General features: G+C 44.4%; 1 protein-coding gene across 1 annotated transcript in view; it reads right to left on the reverse strand.

Annotated features, from left to right (window-relative positions):
• Positions 1 to 13,160: 13,160 nt before the first annotated feature.
• The window catches only part of LOC139454163 (serine/threonine-protein kinase H1 homolog), a 30,340-nt gene continuing 18,624 nt past the window's right edge, over positions 13,161 to 24,876 (reverse strand). Inside the window, exon 2 of the mRNA XM_071235701.1 lies at positions 13,161 to 18,472. Coding sequence (XP_071091802.1) covers positions 18,092 to 18,472 — 381 coding nt within the window. The 3' untranslated portion in view covers positions 13,161 to 18,091. The remainder of the gene's footprint in view (positions 18,473 to 24,876) is intronic.

Below are 24,876 nucleotides of genomic sequence, written 5' to 3' on the forward strand. Positions count from 1 at the left end.
AACACTAATGTCAGGTACCCTACCACACAACACTAATGTCAGTTACCCTGCCACACACCACCAATGTCTGGTACCCTACCACACAACACCAATGTCAGGTACCCTGCCCCACAACACCAATGTCAGGTACCCTGCCCCACAACACCAGTGTCAGTTACCCTGCCACACAACACCAGTGTCAGTTACCCTGCCACACAACACCAATGTCAGGTACCATACCACACAACACTAATGTCAGGTACCCTGCCACACAACACCAATGTCAGGTACCCTACCACACAACACTAATGTCAGGTACCCTAGCTACCACACAACACCAATGTAGGGTACCATACCACACAACACTAATGTCAGGTACCCTGCCACACAACACCAATGTCAGGTACCCTACCACACAACACTAATGTCAGGTACCCTAGCTACCACACAACACCAATGTAGGGTACCATACCACACAACACCAATGTCAGGTACCATACCACACAACACTAATGTCAGGTACCCTGCCACACAACACCAATGTCAGGTACCCTGCCACACAACACTAATGTCAGGTACCCTGCCACACAACACTAATGTCAGGTACCCTGCCACACAACACTAATGTCAGGTACCCTGCCACACAACACCAATGTCAGGTACCCTGCCACACAACACTAATGTCAGTTGCCCTGCCACACAACACCAATGTCAGGTACCCTGCCACACAACACCAATGTCAGGTACCCTGCCACACAACACCAATGTCTGGTACCCTACCACACAACACCAATGTCAGGTACCCTGCCACACAACACCAATGTCAGGTACCCTGCCACACAACACCAATGTCTGGTACCCTGCCACACAACACCAATGTCAGGTACCCTACCACACAACACCAATGTCAGGTACCCTGCCACACAACACTAATGTCAGTTACCCTGCCACACAACACCAATGTCAGGTACCCTGCCACATAACACCAGTGTCAGTTACCCTGCCACACAACACCAGTGTCAGGTACCCTGCCCCACAACACCAATGTCAGGTACCCTGCCACACAACACCAGTGTCAGGTACCCTACCACACAACACCAGTGTCAGGTACCCTGCCACACAACACCAATGTCAGGTACCCTGCCACACAACACTAATGTCAGTTACCCTGCCACACAACACCAATGTCAGGTACCCTGCCACACAACACCAGTGTCAGGTACCCTGCCACACAACACTAATGTCAGGTACCCTAACACACAACACCAATGTCAGGTACCCTACCACACAACACCAATGTCAGTTACCCTGCCACACAACACTAATGTCAGGTACCCTACCACACAACACCAATGTCAGGTACCCTGCCACACAACACTAATGTCAGGTACCCTGCCACACAACACTAATGTCAGGTACCCTGCCCCACAACACCAATGTCAGTTACCCTACCACACAACACCAATGTCAGGTACCCTGCCACACAACACCAATGTCAGGTACCCTGCCCCACAACACCAGTGTCAGTTACCCTACCACATAACACCAATGTCAGGTACCCTGCCACACAACACCAATGTCAGGTACCCTGCCACACAACACCAATGTCAGGTACCCTGCCCCACAACACCAATGTCAGGTACCCTACCACATAACACCAATGTCAGGTACCCTACCACACAACACCAATGTCAGGTACCCTGCCACACAACACTAATGTCAGTTACCCTGCCACACAACACCAATGTCAGGTACCCTGCCACACAACACTAATGTCAGGTACCCTGCCACACAACACCAATGTCAGGTACCCTGCCACACAACACCAATGTCAGGTACCCTACCACACAACACCAATGTCAGTTACCCTACCACACAACACTAATGTCAGGTACCCTGCCACACAACACCAGTGTCAGTTACCCTACCACACAACACCAATGTCAGGTACCCTGCCACACAACACCAATGTCAGGTACCCTGCCACACAACACCAATGTCAGGTACCCTGCCACACAACACCAATGTCTGGTACCCTACCACACAACACCAATGTCAGGTACCCTGCCACACAACACTAATGTCAGGTACCCTGCCACACAACACCAATGTCAGGTACCCTGCCACACAACACCAATGTCAGGTGCCCTACCACACAACACCAATGTCAGGTACCCTGCCACACAACACCAATGTCAGGTACCCTGCCACAAAACACCAATGTCAGTTACCCTGCCACACAACACCAATGTCAGGTACCCTACCACACAACACCAGTGTCAGGTACCCTGCCCCACAACACCAGTGTCAGTTACCCTACCACACAACACCAGTGTCAGGTACCCTGCCCCACAACACCAATGTCAGGTACCCTGCCACACAACACCAATGTCAGTTACCCTGCCACACAACACCAATGTCAGGTACCCTGCCACACAACACCAGTGTCAGGTACCCTGCCCCACAACACCAATGTCAGGTACCCTGCCACACAACACTAATGTCAGGTACCCTACCACACAACACCAATGTCAGGTACCCTGCCACACAACACCAGTGTCAGTTACCCTGCCCCACAACACCAATGTCAGGTACCCTGCCACACAACACTAATGTCAGGTACCCTACCACACAACACCAATGTCAGTTACCCTGCCACACAACACCAATGTCAGGTACCCTGCCACACAACACCAATGTCAGGTACCCTGCCACAAAACACTAATGTCAGGTACCCTGCCACACAACACCAATGTCAGGTACCCTGCCACACAACACTAATGTCAGGTACCCTGCCACACAACACCAATGTCAGGTACCCTGCCACACAACACTAATGTCAGTTACCCTGCCACACAACACCAATGTCAGGTACCCTGCCACACAACACCAATGTCAGGTACCCTACCACACAACACTAATGTCAGGTACCCTACCACACAACACCAATGTCAGGTACCCTGCCACACAACACCAATGTCAGGTACCCTGCCACAAAACACTAATGTCAGGTACCCTGCCACACAACACCAATGTCAGGTACCCTGCCACACAACACTAATGTCAGGTACCCTGCCACACAACACTAATGTCAGGTACCCTGCCACACAACACCAATGTCAGGTACCCTACCACACAACACCAGTGTCAGGTACCCTGCCACACAACACCAATGTCAGGTACCCTGCCACAAAACACCAATGTCAGTTACCCTGCCACACAACACTAATGTCAGGTACCCTGCCACACAACACCAATGTCAGGTACCCTGCCACACAACACCAATGTCAGGTACCCTACCACACAACACTAATGTCAGTTACCCTGCCACACAACACCAATGTAGGGTACCATACCACACAACACCAGTGTCAGGTACCCTAGCTACCACACAACACCAGTGTCAGGTACCCTACCACACAACACTAATGTCAGGTACCCTGCCACACAACACTAATGTCAGTTACCCTGCCACACAACACCAATGTCAGGTACCCTGCCACACAACACCAATGTCAGGTACCCTGCCACACAACACTAATGTCAGTTACCCTGCCACACAACACCAATGTCAGGTACCCTACCACACAACACCAATGTCAGGTACCCTGCCACACAACACTAATGTCAGTTGCCCTGCCACACAACACCAATGTCAGTTACCCTGCCACACAACACCAATGTCAGGTACCCTGCCACACAACACCAATGTCAGGTACCCTACCACACAACACCAGTGTCAGGTACCCTGCCACACAACACTAATGTCAGTTACCCTGCCACACAACACCAATGTCAGGTACCCTGCCACACAACACCAATGTCAGTTACCCTGCAACACTACACCAATGTCTGGTACCCTGCCACACAACACCAATGTCAGGTACCCTAGCTACCACACACCACTAATGTCAGGTACCCTAGCTACCACACACCACCAATGTCAGGTACCCTAGCTACCACACAACACCAATGTCAGGTACCCTGCCACACAACACTAATGTCAGGTACCCTAGCTACCACACAACACCAATGTCAGGTACCCTGCCACACAACACTAATGTCAGGTACCCTAGCTACCACACAACACCAATGTCTGGTACCCTGCCACACAACACCAATGTCAGGTACCCTGCCACACAACACCAATGTCAGGTACCCTGCCCCACAACACCAGTGTCAGGTACCCTGCCACAAAACACCAATGTCAGTTACCCTGCCACACAACACCAATGTCAGGTACCCTGCCACACAACACCAGTGTCAGGTACCCTAGCTACCACACAACACCAATGTCAGGTACCCTGCCACACAACACCAGTGTCAGGTACCCTAGCTACCACACAACACCAATGTCAGGTACCCTGCCACACAACACTAATGTCAGGTACCCTACCACACAACACTAATGTCAGGTACCCTGCCACATAACACTAATGTCAGGTACCCTGCCACACAACACTAATGTCAGGTACCCTGCCACACAACACCAATGTCAGGTACCCTGCCACACAACACCAATGTCAGGTACCCTAGCTACCACACAACACCAATGTCAGGTACCCTGCCACACAACACCAGTGTCAGGTACCCTGCCACACAACACCAATGTCAGGTACCCTGCCACACAACACCAATGTCAGGTACCATACCACACAACACTAATGTCAGTTACCCTGCCACATAACACCAATGTCAGGTGCCCTAGCTACCACACAACACCAATGTCAGTTACCCTACCACACAACACCAATGTCAGGTACCCTGCCACACAACACCAATGTAGGGTACCCTGCCACACAACACTAATGTCAGTTACCCTGCCACACAACACCAATGTCAGGTACCATACCACACAACACTAATGTCAGGTACCCTGCCACACAACACTAATGTCAGGTACCCTACCACACAACACTAATGTCAGTTACCCTGCCACACACCACCAATGTCTGGTACCCTACCACACAACACCAATGTCAGGTACCCTGCCCCACAACACCAATGTCAGGTACCCTGCCCCACAACACCAGTGTCAGTTACCCTGCCACACAACACCAGTGTCAGTTACCCTGCCACACAACACCAATGTCAGGTACCATACCACACAACACTAATGTCAGGTACCCTGCCACACAACACCAATGTCAGGTACCCTACCACACAACACTAATGTCAGGTACCCTAGCTACCACACAACACCAATGTAGGGTACCATACCACACAACACTAATGTCAGGTACCCTGCCACACAACACCAATGTCAGGTACCCTACCACACAACACTAATGTCAGGTACCCTAGCTACCACACAACACCAATGTAGGGTACCATACCACACAACACCAATGTCAGGTACCATACCACACAACACTAATGTCAGGTACCCTGCCACACAACACCAATGTCAGGTACCCTGCCACACAACACTAATGTCAGGTACCCTGCCACACAACACTAATGTCAGGTACCCTGCCACACAACACTAATGTCAGGTACCCTGCCACACAACACCAATGTCAGGTACCCTGCCACACAACACTAATGTCAGTTGCCCTGCCACACAACACCAATGTCAGGTACCCTGCCACACAACACCAATGTCAGGTACCCTGCCACACAACACCAATGTCTGGTACCCTACCACACAACACCAATGTCAGGTACCCTGCCACACAACACCAATGTCAGGTACCCTGCCACACAACACCAATGTCTGGTACCCTGCCACACAACACCAATGTCAGGTACCCTACCACACAACACCAATGTCAGGTACCCTGCCACACAACACTAATGTCAGTTACCCTGCCACACAACACCAATGTCAGGTACCCTGCCACATAACACCAGTGTCAGTTACCCTGCCACACAACACCAGTGTCAGGTACCCTGCCCCACAACACCAATGTCAGGTACCCTGCCACACAACACCAGTGTCAGGTACCCTACCACACAACACCAGTGTCAGGTACCCTGCCACACAACACCAATGTCAGGTACCCTGCCACACAACACTAATGTCAGTTACCCTGCCACACAACACCAATGTCAGGTACCCTGCCACACAACACCAGTGTCAGGTACCCTGCCACACAACACTAATGTCAGGTACCCTAACACACAACACCAATGTCAGGTACCCTACCACACAACACCAATGTCAGTTACCCTGCCACACAACACTAATGTCAGGTACCCTACCACACAACACCAATGTCAGGTACCCTGCCACACAACACTAATGTCAGGTACCCTGCCACACAACACTAATGTCAGGTACCCTGCCCCACAACACCAATGTCAGTTACCCTACCACACAACACCAATGTCAGGTACCCTGCCACACAACACCAATGTCAGGTACCCTGCCCCACAACACCAGTGTCAGTTACCCTACCACATAACACCAATGTCAGGTACCCTGCCACACAACACCAATGTCAGGTACCCTGCCACACAACACCAATGTCAGGTACCCTGCCCCACAACACCAATGTCAGGTACCCTACCACATAACACCAATGTCAGGTACCCTACCACACAACACCAATGTCAGGTACCCTGCCACACAACACTAATGTCAGTTACCCTGCCACACAACACCAATGTCAGGTACCCTGCCACACAACACTAATGTCAGGTACCCTGCCACACAACACCAATGTCAGGTACCCTGCCACACAACACCAATGTCAGGTACCCTACCACACAACACCAATGTCAGTTACCCTACCACACAACACTAATGTCAGGTACCCTGCCACACAACACCAGTGTCAGTTACCCTACCACACAACACCAATGTCAGGTACCCTGCCACACAACACCAATGTCAGGTACCCTGCCACACAACACCAATGTCAGGTACCCTGCCACACAACACCAATGTCTGGTACCCTACCACACAACACCAATGTCAGGTACCCTGCCACACAACACTAATGTCAGGTACCCTGCCACACAACACCAATGTCAGGTACCCTGCCACACAACACCAATGTCAGGTGCCCTACCACACAACACCAATGTCAGGTACCCTGCCACACAACACCAATGTCAGGTACCCTGCCACAAAACACCAATGTCAGTTACCCTGCCACACAACACCAATGTCAGGTACCCTACCACACAACACCAGTGTCAGGTACCCTGCCCCACAACACCAGTGTCAGTTACCCTACCACACAACACCAGTGTCAGGTACCCTGCCCCACAACACCAATGTCAGGTACCCTGCCACACAACACCAATGTCAGTTACCCTGCCACACAACACCAATGTCAGGTACCCTGCCACACAACACCAGTGTCAGGTACCCTGCCCCACAACACCAATGTCAGGTACCCTGCCACACAACACTAATGTCAGGTACCCTACCACACAACACCAATGTCAGGTACCCTGCCACACAACACCAGTGTCAGTTACCCTGCCCCACAACACCAATGTCAGGTACCCTGCCACACAACACTAATGTCAGGTACCCTACCACACAACACCAATGTCAGTTACCCTGCCACACAACACCAATGTCAGGTACCCTGCCACACAACACCAATGTCAGGTACCCTGCCACAAAACACTAATGTCAGGTACCCTGCCACACAACACCAATGTCAGGTACCCTGCCACACAACACTAATGTCAGGTACCCTGCCACACAACACCAATGTCAGGTACCCTGCCACACAACACTAATGTCAGTTACCCTGCCACACAACACCAATGTCAGGTACCCTGCCACACAACACCAATGTCAGGTACCCTACCACACAACACTAATGTCAGGTACCCTACCACACAACACCAATGTCAGGTACCCTGCCACACAACACCAATGTCAGGTACCCTGCCACAAAACACTAATGTCAGGTACCCTGCCACACAACACCAATGTCAGGTACCCTGCCACACAACACTAATGTCAGGTACCCTGCCACACAACACTAATGTCAGGTACCCTGCCACACAACACCAATGTCAGGTACCCTACCACACAACACCAGTGTCAGGTACCCTGCCACACAACACCAATGTCAGGTACCCTGCCACAAAACACCAATGTCAGTTACCCTGCCACACAACACTAATGTCAGGTACCCTGCCACACAACACCAATGTCAGGTACCCTGCCACACAACACCAATGTCAGGTACCCTACCACACAACACTAATGTCAGTTACCCTGCCACACAACACCAATGTAGGGTACCATACCACACAACACCAGTGTCAGGTACCCTAGCTACCACACAACACCAGTGTCAGGTACCCTACCACACAACACTAATGTCAGGTACCCTGCCACACAACACTAATGTCAGTTACCCTGCCACACAACACCAATGTCAGGTACCCTGCCACACAACACCAATGTCAGGTACCCTGCCACACAACACTAATGTCAGTTACCCTGCCACACAACACCAATGTCAGGTACCCTACCACACAACACCAATGTCAGGTACCCTGCCACACAACACTAATGTCAGTTGCCCTGCCACACAACACCAATGTCAGTTACCCTGCCACACAACACCAATGTCAGGTACCCTGCCACACAACACCAATGTCAGGTACCCTACCACACAACACCAGTGTCAGGTACCCTGCCACACAACACTAATGTCAGTTACCCTGCCACACAACACCAATGTCAGGTACCCTGCCACACAACACCAGTGTCAGTTACCCTACCACACAACACCAGTGTCAGGTACCCTGCCCCACAACACCAATGTCAGGTACCCTGCCACACAACACTAATGTCAGGTACCCTGCCACACAACACTAATGTCAGGTACCCTGCCACACAACACTAATGTCAGGTACCCTGCCACACAACACCAATGTCAGGTACCCTGCCACACAACACTAATGTCAGTTGCCCTGCCACACAACACCAATGTCAGGTACCCTGCCACACAACACCAATGTCAGGTACCCTGCCACACAACACCAATGTCTGGTACCCTACCACACAACACCAATGTCAGGTACCCTGCCACACAACACCAATGTCAGGTACCCTGCCACACAACACCAATGTCTGGTACCCTGCCACACAACACCAATGTCAGGTACCCTACCACACAACACCAATGTCAGGTACCCTGCCACACAACACTAATGTCAGTTACCCTGCCACACAACACCAATGTCAGGTACCCTGCCACATAACACCAGTGTCAGTTACCCTGCCACACAACACCAGTGTCAGGTACCCTGCCCCACAACACCAATGTCAGGTACCCTGCCACACAACACCAGTGTCAGGTACCCTACCACACAACACCAGTGTCAGGTACCCTGCCACACAACACCAATGTCAGGTACCCTGCCACACAACACTAATGTCAGTTACCCTGCCACACAACACCAATGTCAGGTACCCTGCCACACAACACCAGTGTCAGGTACCCTGCCACACAACACTAATGTCAGGTACCCTAACACACAACACCAATGTCAGGTACCCTACCACACAACACCAATGTCAGTTACCCTGCCACACAACACTAATGTCAGGTACCCTACCACACAACACCAATGTCAGGTACCCTGCCACACAACACTAATGTCAGGTACCCTGCCACACAACACTAATGTCAGGTACCCTGCCCCACAACACCAATGTCAGTTACCCTACCACACAACACCAATGTCAGGTACCCTGCCACACAACACCAATGTCAGGTACCCTGCCCCACAACACCAGTGTCAGTTACCCTGCCACACAACACCAATGTCAGGTACCCTGCCCCACAACACCAATGTCAGGTACCCTGCCACACAACACCATTGTCAGGTACCCTGCCCCACAACACCAATGTCAGGTACCCTGCCACACAACACCAGTGTCAGTTACCCTACCACACAACACCAATGTCAGTTACCCTGCCACATAACACTAATGTCAGGTACCCTACCACACAACACCAATGTCAGGTACCCTGCCACACAACACCAGTGTCAGGTACCCTGCCACACAACACTAATGTCAGGTACCCTACCACACAACACCAGTGTCAGGTACCCTGCCCCACAACACCAATGTCAGGTACCCTGCCACACAACACTAATGTCAGTTACCCTACCACACAACACCAATGTAGGGTACCATACCACACAACACTAATGTCAGGTACCCTGCCACACAACACCAATGTCAGGTACCCTAGCTACCACACAACACCAATGTAGGGTACCCTGCCACACAACACCAATGTAGGGTACCCTGCCACACAACACCAATGTAGGGTACCCTGCCACACAACACTTATGTCAGTTACCCTGCCACACAACACCAATGTCAGGTACCATACCACACAACACTAATGTCAGGTACCCTGCCACACAACACCAATGTCAGGTACCCTGCCACACAACACCAATGTCAGGTGCCCTAGCTACCACACAACACCAATGTCAGTTACCCTACCACACAACACCAATGTAGGGTACCCTGCCACACAACACCAATGTAGGGTACCCTGCCACACAACACTAATGTCAGGTGCCCTAGCTACCACACAACACTAATGTCAGGTACCCTGCCACACAACACCAATGTAGGGTACCCTGCCACACAACACTAATGTCAGGTGCCCTAGCTACCACACAACACTAATGTCAGGTACCCTACCACACAACACTAATGTCAGTTACCCTACCACACAACACCAATGTAGGGTACCCTGCCACACAACACCAATGTAGGGTACCCTGCCACACAACACTAATGTCAGGTGCCCTAGCTACCACACAACACTAATGTCAGGTACCCTGCCACACAACACCAATGTAGGGTACCCTGCCACACAACACTAATGTCAGGTGCCCTAGCTACCACACAACACCAATGTCAGGTACCCTGCCACACAACACTAATGTCAGGTACCCTGCCACACAACACCAATGTCAGGTACCCTGCCACATAACACTAATGTCAGGTACCCTGCCACACACCACCAATGTCTGGTACCCTGCCACACAACACTAATGTCAGGTACCCTGCCACACAACACTAATGTCAGGTACCCTGCCACACAACACTAATGTCAGGTACCCTGCCACACAACACTAATGTCAGGTACCCTGCCACACAACACCAATGTAGGGTACCCTGCCACACAACACTAATGTCAGGTACCCTGCCACACAACACCAATGTAGGGTACCCTGCCACACAACACCAATGTCAGGTACCCTGCCACACAACACCAATGTAGGGTACCCTGCCACACAACACCAATGTCAGGTACCCTGCCACACAACACCATATTGCACTGATGTAAGGTGCTCAGAAAAATGGGGAACTCACCTAAAGGAAGGGTCGGTCGTTCACCTGCCCAGATAACTACTGGTGAATGTAGCTACTATATCTTCCTTGACAAATTGCCTGGCTGACAGGCTGAATAGAGTCTGCTTTTCAAATGATCTTCAGAGATTGCAAATAGGAACTTATCATTTGTGAGGAGAAATGATTTACCGATACATTTCTCTCGTTTTATTTGTTTCTTGCATCTGATAAACCATTGACTTTCATAAAACTGGCCATCAGCAACACATACTGATGTAGGGCTTCTCGGTTTGCACCAATGGGTGCCACAGTTCTAGTGTCCTATCATGACATGATGTATTGGTGTTGGAGTGGGTGGTTTTTTTGGGGGGGTGGGGGGAGAGTCATGAGAGTCATAGTGAGTGAGTTTGGTTTTACATCGCTTTTAGCAATATTCCAGCAATATCACGGCGGGGGACACCAGAAATGGGCTTCACACATTGTACCCATGTTGGGATTCGAACCTGGGTCCTCGGCGTGACGAGCGAACGCTTTAACCACTAGGCTACCCGACCGCCCCCTGGAGAGTCATGAAAAGATTATTTTTCTGACTGTTTTGCCACAGATTCATGGATCTCATGTTTCACAACAAAGTGTATAGTTACAACCATAGCAACCAACCAAAACCAATTAAATTATGGCATCTGATGCATACTTTCAACATACCAGATGGGATCATACCCTACAACTCATCCAAGGGTGAGGTGATATGGGGTTTAATGTTGTGTCAAAGATTATTGCACTTATATAGCGGTGTGTGCGTGCATCTGCTTGTCAGGACCGATTTAATAGTGCTATCCCACAGAGATACTATGCCGCATTTTAACATGAATACCCAGACACAGTACACTGACACCGAGCCGACTAGTCCTTGTTTTAGCCCCTTCATAGGGTAACGGTGTGACAACAAGTACCATCTTTTAACGTCTTTTGGTGGGACGTGGCGGGGAATCACACTCATGATCTTCTGCTCTCCCACTAGACCACGCTCATCCAACCAGAAACATAACACAATTGTATACAATTAGAATTCTGCAATAACAAAGAAGTAAATAATGTCATTGCATAGTTCACGCAGCATACCCAGAACAGACGAAGCTCTAGCCACTCAGCTGAGCACCCTCTATCACATTCTGAAGCTACATGTCATGATTCTTGTGAGGAGCAAGGGCTGTTCAATGCAGCAGTCAGCAGTATTATGGCCTGGAAATGATGGTCTAACCAAACCAGTCACAGAAGATTGAGCATCAACAGTTTTGAAGTACGATGATTGTTGTTTAATGATGCACTCAGCAATATTCCAGCTATATGATGGTGGCTTGTAAATAATCAACTCCGACCAGACAGTCCAGTGTTGATGTTGTGAACAATGACCCACACCATCGGGGTACAATGGAACTCTCTCAACCAAGTCACCGAGCTTGACCACAAGATCCATTTGGTTTGCCTCCTCTGACCAGCATTGGTTGCGGCCAGGGGCATATTCCACAATTGCTTGGTTTAAATAAATCGAGAGACACAGACAGAACTGTTCTGATACAATCAGATGCCATGTTTATGTTAGTATGCAGATTAGCTTTGACATCATATGGCAACATGATACATAATGCCCCATTGTTTGATAAAATGAGGTAATTTTCATTTAACAGCAATCCTTCATTTTATGATAATTCTATCTATTTTAGCTATAATAAGTATGATGACAAGCAAGCAACCAACCCAGTCAACGCGACCCTATTATTTGTCAGCTCTCTGAGCTAGGGTGCTGAGGACGTATTCTGACCCCGAATCCCCCAGGGTACATCTTCTGACTGGAAGTGAACACATGACACACGTATAGAGGATATACAGATTTTATTAAACTTAACACATTTTACAAAATTGAACGTAGCAAAATTTGGATCTACATTGCACTACTACATAGACTAACCTCACAGTACAGGAAGGGCCTATTGTCTGTAAGTATAAAACCATTGATAAATATGCGTAAAGATACAAACACAGTGTTCCCAAGTAGTCATCTTTTTCATTCCCCCCATCAAGAAGCAATTTGTGACTATTTTCCCATGAGACCACTTAAATGTTTTTCAATTAAGGGGAGACAATTTAAACCCTTGATAGTGCAACCCTAATGTACTGTACATTTTTGTTTTCTTGCGTTCAGACAAGACATGCAAAAATAATATATGATCAAATCCAGGGAGCTTGACATGATAGAACACTTCCTTATTAACCGCATTATGCCAACAATTGGATAATTGGGGAAATTTTACCGAGCAAAACGTAACAAATATTACACGAAGGAAAAATCTAGAATCTTTGAGCCTTAGGTTATTCTGCATTCTGTGCATTGCTCCTGAGACAAATGGCTTTATAAATATCTACGAGTTTTCATACACAATATAACTACAGCAACTGATGGACGGACGGCAAGACATTATCAAAATATCTTTAAATCACTAAACTTGTGGAATAAGCTTATTTGTCAATGATACAGCATCATTCCACAACATAGTACAATCCATAGTGTACTTTTTGTTTCTTAGAACAATTCAAATCATTTTCAGAAAAAAGGAAACGCTCTCCAGAAGGCCCAAGATAAAAGTTTCTAATGCAAGTTACAATTTCATACATTTCTTTGAAATCACATCACTTATTATATATTTCATGTTTAAATTATATGCATGACCTTTGACAAAACAGCTTGTTCTACATAAATCTGTTTAAATGTTTAACTGATAACTAGTGCAGAATGGTCAAAACGTGACCTGTTGAAATTATTTTCGAAGACCTTTTCTGATTGACAATTGATATTGTTAACAATGCACAGGCAACTCTTACAAAGAAGTGCTCCTCCTTAGTGCAAACACAACCCCTGTCAGAACCAACATCCCTCCCCACCTAAATATATACAGCAAGAATTTCAAACAAATTCCAATTTTCAAAAGAAATAAAGTCAAGTACTAAATTTTCACAAAAATTTGAAATACTGGTATGCATTTCTTTTAATACAATTTTTACCCTACAATACATGAAAGGGAGAGCACTCCTTCATATAGTAACAATGAAATGTCCTCGCACAACACAGGCCTGTTTTACCCTCATGTGCCCACCCCCAGCAATATGGCCGCCATATGTACTGCTTCAAACAAAATGCCAGTGATATTAAAAATTGAAAGGGTTCTCGTATTTACAATTTCTCCAAAAGTAAATAATATCATCCATATTCTGAACATAAAACTCCATCAAAGTTAAAATATAAATTAGAAATTGAAATCAATAATGACAAAATATAGGCCATCAACATCACCTTGTATTGAGGCATACACCACTGACAATGTCAAAGCATGTTACCATGGTTACCCTTGAACTAGCATGAGGCCATGTGGACTGTGGAGAAATGCATTTTGCTTCATGAACAATGTTAGCCTGATTGACACAGAAGGCACAGGTGACGACAGACAATCAACATGTTCTATTTACATACACATATATGTACAAAACATGGTCAAACAACATTAACAATGTGAGCTAAGAGCAAAAATTTAAGCAACAATATTACCTCATCTCTTGACGGAGAGCATAAATATCAATTGAGTTTTCAACAATCTGTAGTTTTCTCTTTCATTTAATGTATACCCATCTGTTCCCATCCACTGTCCAGGAAACAGATACAAGGGGTGCAATGATACACCAATGCTTAGTGCATCATGATACTTTGTGCCACGATAATATTTCAAGCAATATTTTCCGACAAAAAAACAACAAATTCTCAAGCCATTGATAATTTGCTGGACTCAAGACTTACTTCATGTGTCTGAGAGGGACCTATGTTGATTCCCATGAGGATGGAACACGGCTCCCATACTATTCCCCAACAGCATGTACAGGAGTTCTGCATGAACTATAATCTACCCCAGCAGAGTTGAAACATGGCTTCCTATGATGGCAAGTGTTGAGTTTGTATGTATCATGTATTGTATCGTGGCCCGATACATATGTATCTCATCCCACTAAGTGTATCATTACAACCCTTTAAAGATATCTGTGTCTGCTCATGTTAGTTATTAAGTAGTCGGACATTTCCAATATTCAAAGTGAAAGACATGGACAAAAATTCGTTGAGTTTCATCTTTTGTGATCAATATGCTCAAGAGTTGTAAGTGTGAGACATCACAGATCCGTGACTAGAGAACAAAAATGCATGACATTAATGGTTCTTGCAAATGTACATTAGCAAATTCTTTTCAATAGAAACTACAGAGCTTTGCCAAATTAAACAACGGTATGAAAAACTATGACTCTAAAATTATTATTATTTAGAAGTAAGTTCCTTCTTTAGGAAATATGCATGACATAGTGAACATGTTCTAGCAACAGATTTGATCAAACAGACACAAAATTTTATTAAAATGAAAATCAAATTATTCAAAGAAAATGACCAAGTACTCTGCCAAGTTTAGATTTGATGAGAATAAAAACCACAAAAATAAGGATGTATGGCACATTGGAATAACAAATAACTATATCATGAACTACACATTGTTTCATAAAAAATATATTAAATAAATGTAATACAAACTAAAATGGACGGTTCATTGAGAATTGGCACTAGAAATAAACCCATTAAAGTTTAGCACTAAGTACTAAAAAAATAAATATCACTTCATGTTATTAAGAAGAAAGAAGTTCTTGAAATAACAATGGCTTCCCACCAAAACACTATGAAATAACAAACAATACCAATTTCAACAACTTTGATTCAACAGCTGTTGCAAGCACTATGCCTAAAGAATGTACTCAGACCTACAAAGACTTAAGTACATGATGTCCAGCCTGTTACCACAGCAACCAGGCAGAACATAAAATAGCAACAAAACACTGTGTCCTGGTTCTACCCAGATAAAATCTTATTCCACAACAACCTTTCCTCACAGACATGCATGTCTTAATGAACAACAAATTCAACAGTTGGACGGTTAGAATCCTTTTCAATATGTCAATCATATTTACCAGAAATGAAATTACATTGAGTGTGAGTTTACAAACTAAGAGAGAACTGCACAAGTTTTATCAAATTTTAAAAGGCACTTTTAATGCATTGCTGTGTGATAGAACGAAGCAAACCAGTCAGTTTTGATGACAGAAGTTTCACATACATCAATTTCCTTCTAGATCAAAAACATCAAACAAGTATTCATGAAAAGAGGAGCAATTATAGTTTTGACAGAGCTGACATGAGATAATTTGCTCTACTGACATACATGATATATACATTAATACCATACAAGAGGTAGAAATGGATCACATTAAACAAAATTGGTGCTGATGAATAAAGACAATATACATGTATTACACAGATGTAGTTGCACGCATGTTTGAAAAGGTCACATGAGCAGGGCAAAATGTACACAATAACCAATCAGATCAGCCAACAGATTTCGTGCAGATAATTGTTCCAATATATTCTTAGCATAGTTACTTCAGATCATGATAACACGGACCTAACAAAACATTACATAAATGTGGACAGATATCAATTTCAGATTTGTATTCAACTTTTAACAGAAAAAAGTTAAGCATGGTCATAACATACAAAAAAGTTTGTACCGAATGGACAAAAACAAAATACTAAAACCCCTTTCTTAAGTAAAGCATTACTTTTTAAACAAGATCACTCTCAATGAGTAAATATAGTTTCAGGAAAGCAGTCCATCTTTAAAGCTTATGGCTCATGAGCATGTTCAAAGCAATAATCTACAGGAAAAATCTGAGTATTTAATGATGTCTTGTATCACCTGGGTGTGTATCTCAAGTACAGAGATAATTTCATATCACAAGGCCTTGAAAGAGTCTTTGACAAGTAGTTTCACAAGCAGTAAAACTGTCAATATTGTGGATCAATGTGTAACGTCACAAGGAAAGATGAGATTTCGGCCACCACTGCCAACTGCGTCAGTCGGCATGATGTCCATCTTTCTCGAAAGGTGCTTGCTTGTCTCATGTCTTGGTTTCTCCTGGACTACAATTTCTTCCAAATCCAAACAATTATTCAACCAGAAACTGAACAACCATCATAACCCCAAAACATTAAATTAATCTTCATAATTCATATCTCTTTAATATCAGTCAAAATTGTTGTCAGAAGAAAAAATCTTCAATAATTATGCTGGAGTTATTCCATATGATCTCTTCCTTCAAAATGAAAATTGGTTAGACTTTAGTCTGGTCATGCTGACATCCTATGAGAAAGGAAACCATTGTGTTAGTGGAATCAGAGGAGAAGAGGCTGGCCAGCAACCTAACTCAGACGACAGTGGAACATTACTACTGATTCCATCCCGAGTCCTGCCTGTACCAGTCACATCCCCAGTTGGCTCAACACAGATCAGGGATGTCCCGGTGGGAAATAAGTAGATCAAAAACCTTAGTGTACAGGTTACAATCAGCAAAATCCATTTTTTGAAATAAGTTTTCTGTACAATATCACATCTACTGACCAATCACATCCTTGCCCTTGCAGCCGACTGTCCAGTCACATCTGGCACATGCTACTTGCCTGACAACATGCCGTTAGAAGCTGCCGACAAATGTCCTCGCACACAAGAGAGGCATACTTGTAGCATGATGGTTTTGGGAAAAGTCAATATTCTGTACACATTTCTCATGATAAATACACAACTCCTGAGATGGCAATTCAAAGTTAAGCCAGGTAGCAATGAAACTGATAACCCAGCTTTAATGTCAAGAAACTGACAATACTTGGAGTTACGTTCGATGGCTGTAGTTGCTATGGTGACTGCCAATTGATGCAATGTCTGCCTGAACTTCAGGATCTTTGTGAAGTTCATCAATCTCTTCTGGCTGCACACGGCGATGGTCAGACCGAAGTGACCTTGCCGACTTGTTGGACTTGTTACTTTTGTTGGACTTTGTCGATTTGGCACTTGTACTATTGGCATGCAGGGACTGACGATGCAACAGGTTTTGGCTAATTGTGCGATGGAGATTCTTGTTACTTGATGAGGCAGCATTTGTTGTGATCCACGGGTGTTTCAAGCACTGTGCCGAAGTGCCACGAGTATCCGGATCCAGAACAAGAAGCTTGCTGATGAAGTCCTTGGCTAGTGCAGACACATCCTTCCAATGCTGAAACACACACAACACAGTGTTTTACAAATAAATTATGTATGAAGACTTCTTATCATTAAACTACAGAGTAAGACATTTCACTAAAAGAAAAAATCTACAGAAGATTTCTATGTATAAAAATGAAGAGAGTTTAGGGTTACATAATGCCATATCAGGTCAGTGAGACCGTAAAGAATGAGGAGAAAAAGCTCCGTAACATGACAATTTCAGGATGGAATTGTGGAGTCAGGAAATTAATGGAGACCTATATTTCTAGTCATTAACTTGATGCAAATATTGGCACGAACATGAATGCCAATTCCAGTTGTTTGGAAAAGATGCAAGACTTTGACTCATCGTCCCAGTCATTCCCAAGACAATGGGAGTTAACAGACTTTAAAAGTTCAGTTTCAACCCTTGCAGAACTAAGCTGGAATTATGAAGTTACATTTCGGATTGACTAACGAGTCTATGCAGAGTCCAAGCAAAATCCCGTAAGGATATCGACATCCTGTTCATAAATAACATGGCAACTCCTGCACTGAATTCATTCGATTGCAGGATTTGCAGAGCATGTGTACCATCAAGTGGGCGTTGACAGTTATTTTCCAAAACTTTTCATTTTTATAATGAAGGGGCTCAAGTGATTTGATGCACTTTGCGAGGCAGAGCCTGTTTTATTACCATATAGATCTTTATCATTGATGAGATCGTCTTGACTAGGTGCCACCATTTTGTTTAAAGCAAATGCAAGTGATATGAGAGGTGGTCAGTAGGGGGGACATAGAAGGGACTCGTAATAGCCACTGGTGGCGCAAAGATGGAGCCAGGAAATTCCAGGCTAGTTCGGCAAGGGTGGAAAGTGGAATTTTAAAGTCATTTAACTCCCTTGCCTCGGGAAGATGAGTCCCAGTGAACTTAACACTGTGAACCCACTCCCGAATAATATATACCCAACAGAGCCAGCCAGACGATGAGACAGCATGCATGACCACACCTCCACTATCCTTCTCCCCTCCAGTGATCAACAGCAGATATTCATACCTTTACCATATACAGTCTATGATAAATCACATCTGATCAATTTTACATAACCTTTCAATAAATGCAATACAAATCACTTTTAAAACCTTCCAATAATAAGCTATTCAAGTATGAACATCTAAACAGCAAGTACACAAATATCAAGGAATCAAGTGTTTTAATCATCACTATTTGACATATAACAAATCTTATATTTTGATAACATTTTCATAGTAAAGTACAAATTCTAGTACTTTTGTGGGTTGAGTCCCATCCAGGAATCGAACCCACACACAGAGAGTGAGGCACATAATTGCCAGCACACAAAGTCAGTATTCTAATCCACTCAGCCATGTTAATTGACATAATAAAAAAAATGATGTATCAAAATACATGTGTTATTGATCTTGGGGAAGGTTTGGTACTGAAACTGAAGTGCTACTAAACAAGGCAGACCTGGGAAGGAAGACCGCCCCCCCAATGTATGAAGCTGACTATACCTGGGCTTGTGAATGGGGAAAAGAAAACAAGAGTATTTTAGTTCTGACTCTACACAGGAATAGATCAGTGTGGGTTAGGAGCAATTATTCACTCTCGAGATGCCATCATATGTTCCTGTAACTCAGAATGACCCTGCTTCACAGTGCCTGCCATACAACATGCAATACCTCCAACATTAAGTCGGGACCAGACCTAACCTGACAGTGGCAGTGAGCCTCAAGCTGCCTTCCACTTGGTGTTGTATTAGCAGACACTGCAGCCTACTGCACAGTCGGGGGGGAGGGGGGACAGGGGGAGGGGCAGCAGTTGGCAGCAGGGACTTGGCTCACAACATTGAGAAGGAAACCCACTCTATAGTCCATTCCAGTCAATAACTACATGTGTTGTTCAGGAACAAAAGAAAAGGCTTATATTGTACACGGTAAAAACCATCATGACATCCAGTATTTCCTATCATATCTCTTGTACAACCTCACTTCAAAATACCAAGTTCAGATGAGTGACTGTTACATATTGTAGAGCCAAATTCAGCTCAGGTCTGGACGTAATCAGTGCCCAGCGTGAAATGGATGCATGGCAATTAGTTACTAGAATCATCTGCTTAAAAAAACCTGTGAAATAGCAGATGAGTAACATATTTGAATGACCTGAATAATTCATAAATTGACCCAAGCATAGCTTCTCTACTAGTTTACTTGTAAACTATAATACTAATGTGCTGATTCATGGATTGTGACAATCATATTGTAACCCCTTCATCACACATCTATACTGTCAGAAACATGTCACCTAACTTCTTTCTATTACAATACATTATTGGAACAAGGATTTCAAAGAAAGTATGATATGCATAGAGGGATATTACACATGCAACACATTTGTATGTGAATGCTGCCTTTTGTGAAGATGAGAATTTATAGCCATACACTATACAAGCATGAACAGCGTCATACAACATGCCGTCTACTGATAGCAACGCCTTGTAATGCCTGCAGCTTGATCAAAACAGTGATATACCAGAATGTGTCTTCAATTCTGGATAGAGTTCTAAGCAAATCAGGGAAATTGTCAAAATGGTGAGAGTGCTGTTTAACATAACAATATTCCAGCTACATGTATATTAGAGTGGCCTGCAAATAATTGAATCTAGGACAGACAATTACTGCCTGTACAGTTTGTTTGAGAGCTATCGGCATTGAATTCTGTCAACAGAATTAGTTGCTACCATAGTAACCTCCCCTTGACATGAGTCAGTCGAGTCCTCAGTGGATTGTTAACCAGTACCACAAGACACATATTATGTATCATACTGAAATGGATTCTCAGATACCCAGACCCTGTGAGATTGTAAAATACAATTTAACTACCACTAAGACATGAAACAACCCACACCATCAAATTGATAATCCACACAATCATAAGAAAATATAATGACAAACGACCTCATGACACAGTATGCACATCTATGCATATAGCATCACAATGTTATTAATGAACTGTTACATCTACGGTGCAACACCGGTACATCATTGGACACATTAAATATGTTAAAGACATTATTGACAGATAAATACATTCTTGTGCAAAGATAAACAAGAAGACAAAATCATTGATATCCCTGGTCTTTTTAAATATGTGTATAGAATCACATTACGTATATCACATACCTCATACAACAAACGTTACCGTAACCGCCATATCAAGCCCCCTGCTCCAATATTAAGTGTTCCCTGGCCAACTTTTAGATCAATTTGTAAGTTATCTCTACAAGGGACCCTTCAAAGGCCGAAAATTTATACGACAGTCCATTTTTTGTGTATATTAGATATTTTACAGAAAACAGCAGTGCAGAAGGGATACATACTTGCCCAAAAGTTTAAGTTTCATCAACATTAGAACAAAGTAGGCTCACTACCACTCAATCTCTAAAAACAGATTAAACTTGTTGTGTACAGTAAAAAGAGCTCCCCTTTGCCAATTTTAAATCCTTCAATTTCTTCCACTACGTCCCAAAGACATAAATCAGTAATGGTACTTTTATTAATAGAGCAATTCTTTTGACAGCAATGCTAACATATTTTCAAAACTCAAAAAACATAATTCCATAACAAAATATCCTGCAAATGAATATATGATGTATGTTGCTGATCTTGCTTTCGATTAAATACTTATTAGTTATGACCAGGGGCGTCTATTATGGTTATTTCACTATTGCAATAATTCCCCACACTATTGCAATAGAACTGTTATAAATATAACAAGAGTTTGCCACTAACGTGGCTATATCCCTCAATAGCAAAAGGCACCAGTTCAGCATGTACCTGACAGACCTGCAAAGTTTGATGAAAAAATATTGAACGGTTTATGAGTTATGCTCCGGGAGCGAACTCTACCCTCACAGAACCTAAGTCCTTCGTTGGGCGGGGGATAATAATTATTTTAATCAGAATATGTAATAGAAATGAACAAAATATCACTTACAGTTATTCCTCCATATATACTCAAACCAAAGGGAAGTAACTCTAATCTGAAGTCGTAATCCTTGTTGTCAACACATGGCAGTTGTGAAATTTGACTGTAAAAACTTACTTTTCTGATGCATAGATAATGTTTTATTTATAACTAATTGCGACTTTTGAAACTATCAATTGTTAGCCATACTATCAATACCACTGGGGTTTCTAAATTCCCATCAATATAGTACAATCGTAGGTCAAACAGTTGCAATACATTGATAGTTGATCCACTATTACACTTCTCATTACGAACCACATCCAACTGTCAAGACACAATGTCACACATAAACTAAGCCACCAAGCCTGTCCACCAGATGTTAACGACAGGGTTGTATGGTGTATATCTTACGTGCTTACAAAGTTTCATCAAGAAACACTCAATTGTTTAAAAGATATCTTCCACAATGTGAAACCCTCATCAAGCTCAAATGAGTCCCAACTTGTTATTGCACACAAAAATAAAGAAACTAAAAATCCTGAATAGCAAGTCTTGAGTTCAATGCAAAAATAAAGTATATAAAGTTTAATCAAGAAACAATGAACTGTTTGTGAGTTCTGCTCCAAAACAAAAACGATCTTCATTTGAACCAAAGCTCAATTTGTTGAAAGGATTCCTGAATAGCCAAAGGCACCAGTTCAGAGCATTCCTGATGTGTACACAGTTTCACAAATAAATATTCAACAGTGAGTGAGTGAGTGAGTGAGTGAGTGAGTGAATGGGGTTTAACGCCGCTTTTAACAGTATTCCAGTTATATCCAACGTGTCAGCTTAATGTGGGAGGAAAGCTCAAAGTGATGCAGTTCTCAGACGTTTACCACGTTGGTGAAATCCACGAGCACGGGTATGGTGCTGACAAACCTAGAAACATAATCGGGGCAAACTGGGATATGAACCCACAATCATAGGTTTCTGGCATGCCAGAGGGACGCAACTCTGCACAGCGAATCGCGGTGCCTTAGACCACTGGGCCACCCGTGCCCGTGACAGACAGACAGACAGACAGACAGACAGACAGACAGACAGCATCCCCTGCAAATCTTTCTTGGGGCGGCGGATAAAAAATGTACATGACTCACTGTCCTGTGTTGTGTCTATTTTACCAACTCACTGTCCCTTGTGTTTATGCTACCAACCCACCATCCTGTGTTGTGTTTATGCTACCAACCCACTATCCTGTGTAATGTTCATGCTACGAACTCACCATCCTGTGTTGTGTTTATGCTACCAACCCACCATCCTGTGTAATGTTTATGCTACCAACCCACCATCCTGTGTTGTGTTTATGCTACCAACCCACCATCCTGTGTAATGTTTATGCTACCAACCCACCGTCCTGTGTTGTGTTTATGCTACCAACCCACCATCCTGTGTTGTGTTTATGCTACCAACTAACTGTCTTGTGTTTAAGCGACCAACTCACCATCCTGTGTTGTGTTTATGCTACCAATTTACTATCCCATGTTGTAATGCTTGATTATGCTTTCAAATCACCATCCTGTGTCTTTCACATGATTATTTTAGTCCCATTTGATTACCAAAGTTACCAATGTAAAAGTAGAAAATTCTTTCTCACAACAATATTCCAATAACAAAAACTGTTCATTCACAATGTCCTAGTCACTACATTCAAGCACTTCCTACCTGTCACTACTCAAAGTCAACATCCGGTATCTCGAACAGTTACAAAATTAGAATCAAGCTTCCCATAATTGTGACACCTGAACAAATATGACAAGAGGTTTCACTTTTTACATAGTGCCATATGTTGAGAAACTAGACGCCTGACTGCAACAGCGCATTTCTTATGCCTCTGTTACGCAACAGGGAAGTTCAGCCCTCACCCATCCTCTAAACATTTACAATGAAAAGCCAGGAACTGTCAGCAGCTTTCCTTCCAAAATAATACAAGCCGTGACCTAGAAAACCTAGTACAGTGAGTCTGGGAGTGAGGAAGGCAGGCTGCAATAAGCAGCCTCTTGTTAGCCACTTGTTCTTATCACCCATCCCCCTACAGCGCATGCCAGTCTCAGAGGGAACTGTCTTTATTCTCAGACAACTAGCCCTAATCACACAATCCCCAATCTCCTACAGATTCATCATCATGTTAAACCATTTCCGCTCACCTCGTACAACGGGCGGGGTACCAGAGAAATATGAGGGAGGGGTGAACTTTTTCTTGTTTGGGCAGGGATGATGGGAATGTTGAAGGCCCCTCTAACAGGATCTAGCAGCACCGCTTGCCTGGAACATCGGAAGCCAGCTCAGATCAACCTGCAGGTTGTGTTTCAAGATGGCTGCCATTGGGGTCAAAGTCTACATTGTAGTACAATGTGCCACAAAGTGGTGTTTTGTTACAGTGTGAATCTCCTCCAGCATCCAGT

Source organism: Haliotis cracherodii, unplaced genomic scaffold, assembly GCF_022045235.1.
Source record: "Haliotis cracherodii isolate W230 unplaced genomic scaffold, xgHalCrac1.p SCAF_10, whole genome shotgun sequence".
In the NCBI taxonomy this organism is placed as follows: domain Eukaryota; kingdom Metazoa; phylum Mollusca; class Gastropoda; order Lepetellida; family Haliotidae; genus Haliotis; species Haliotis cracherodii.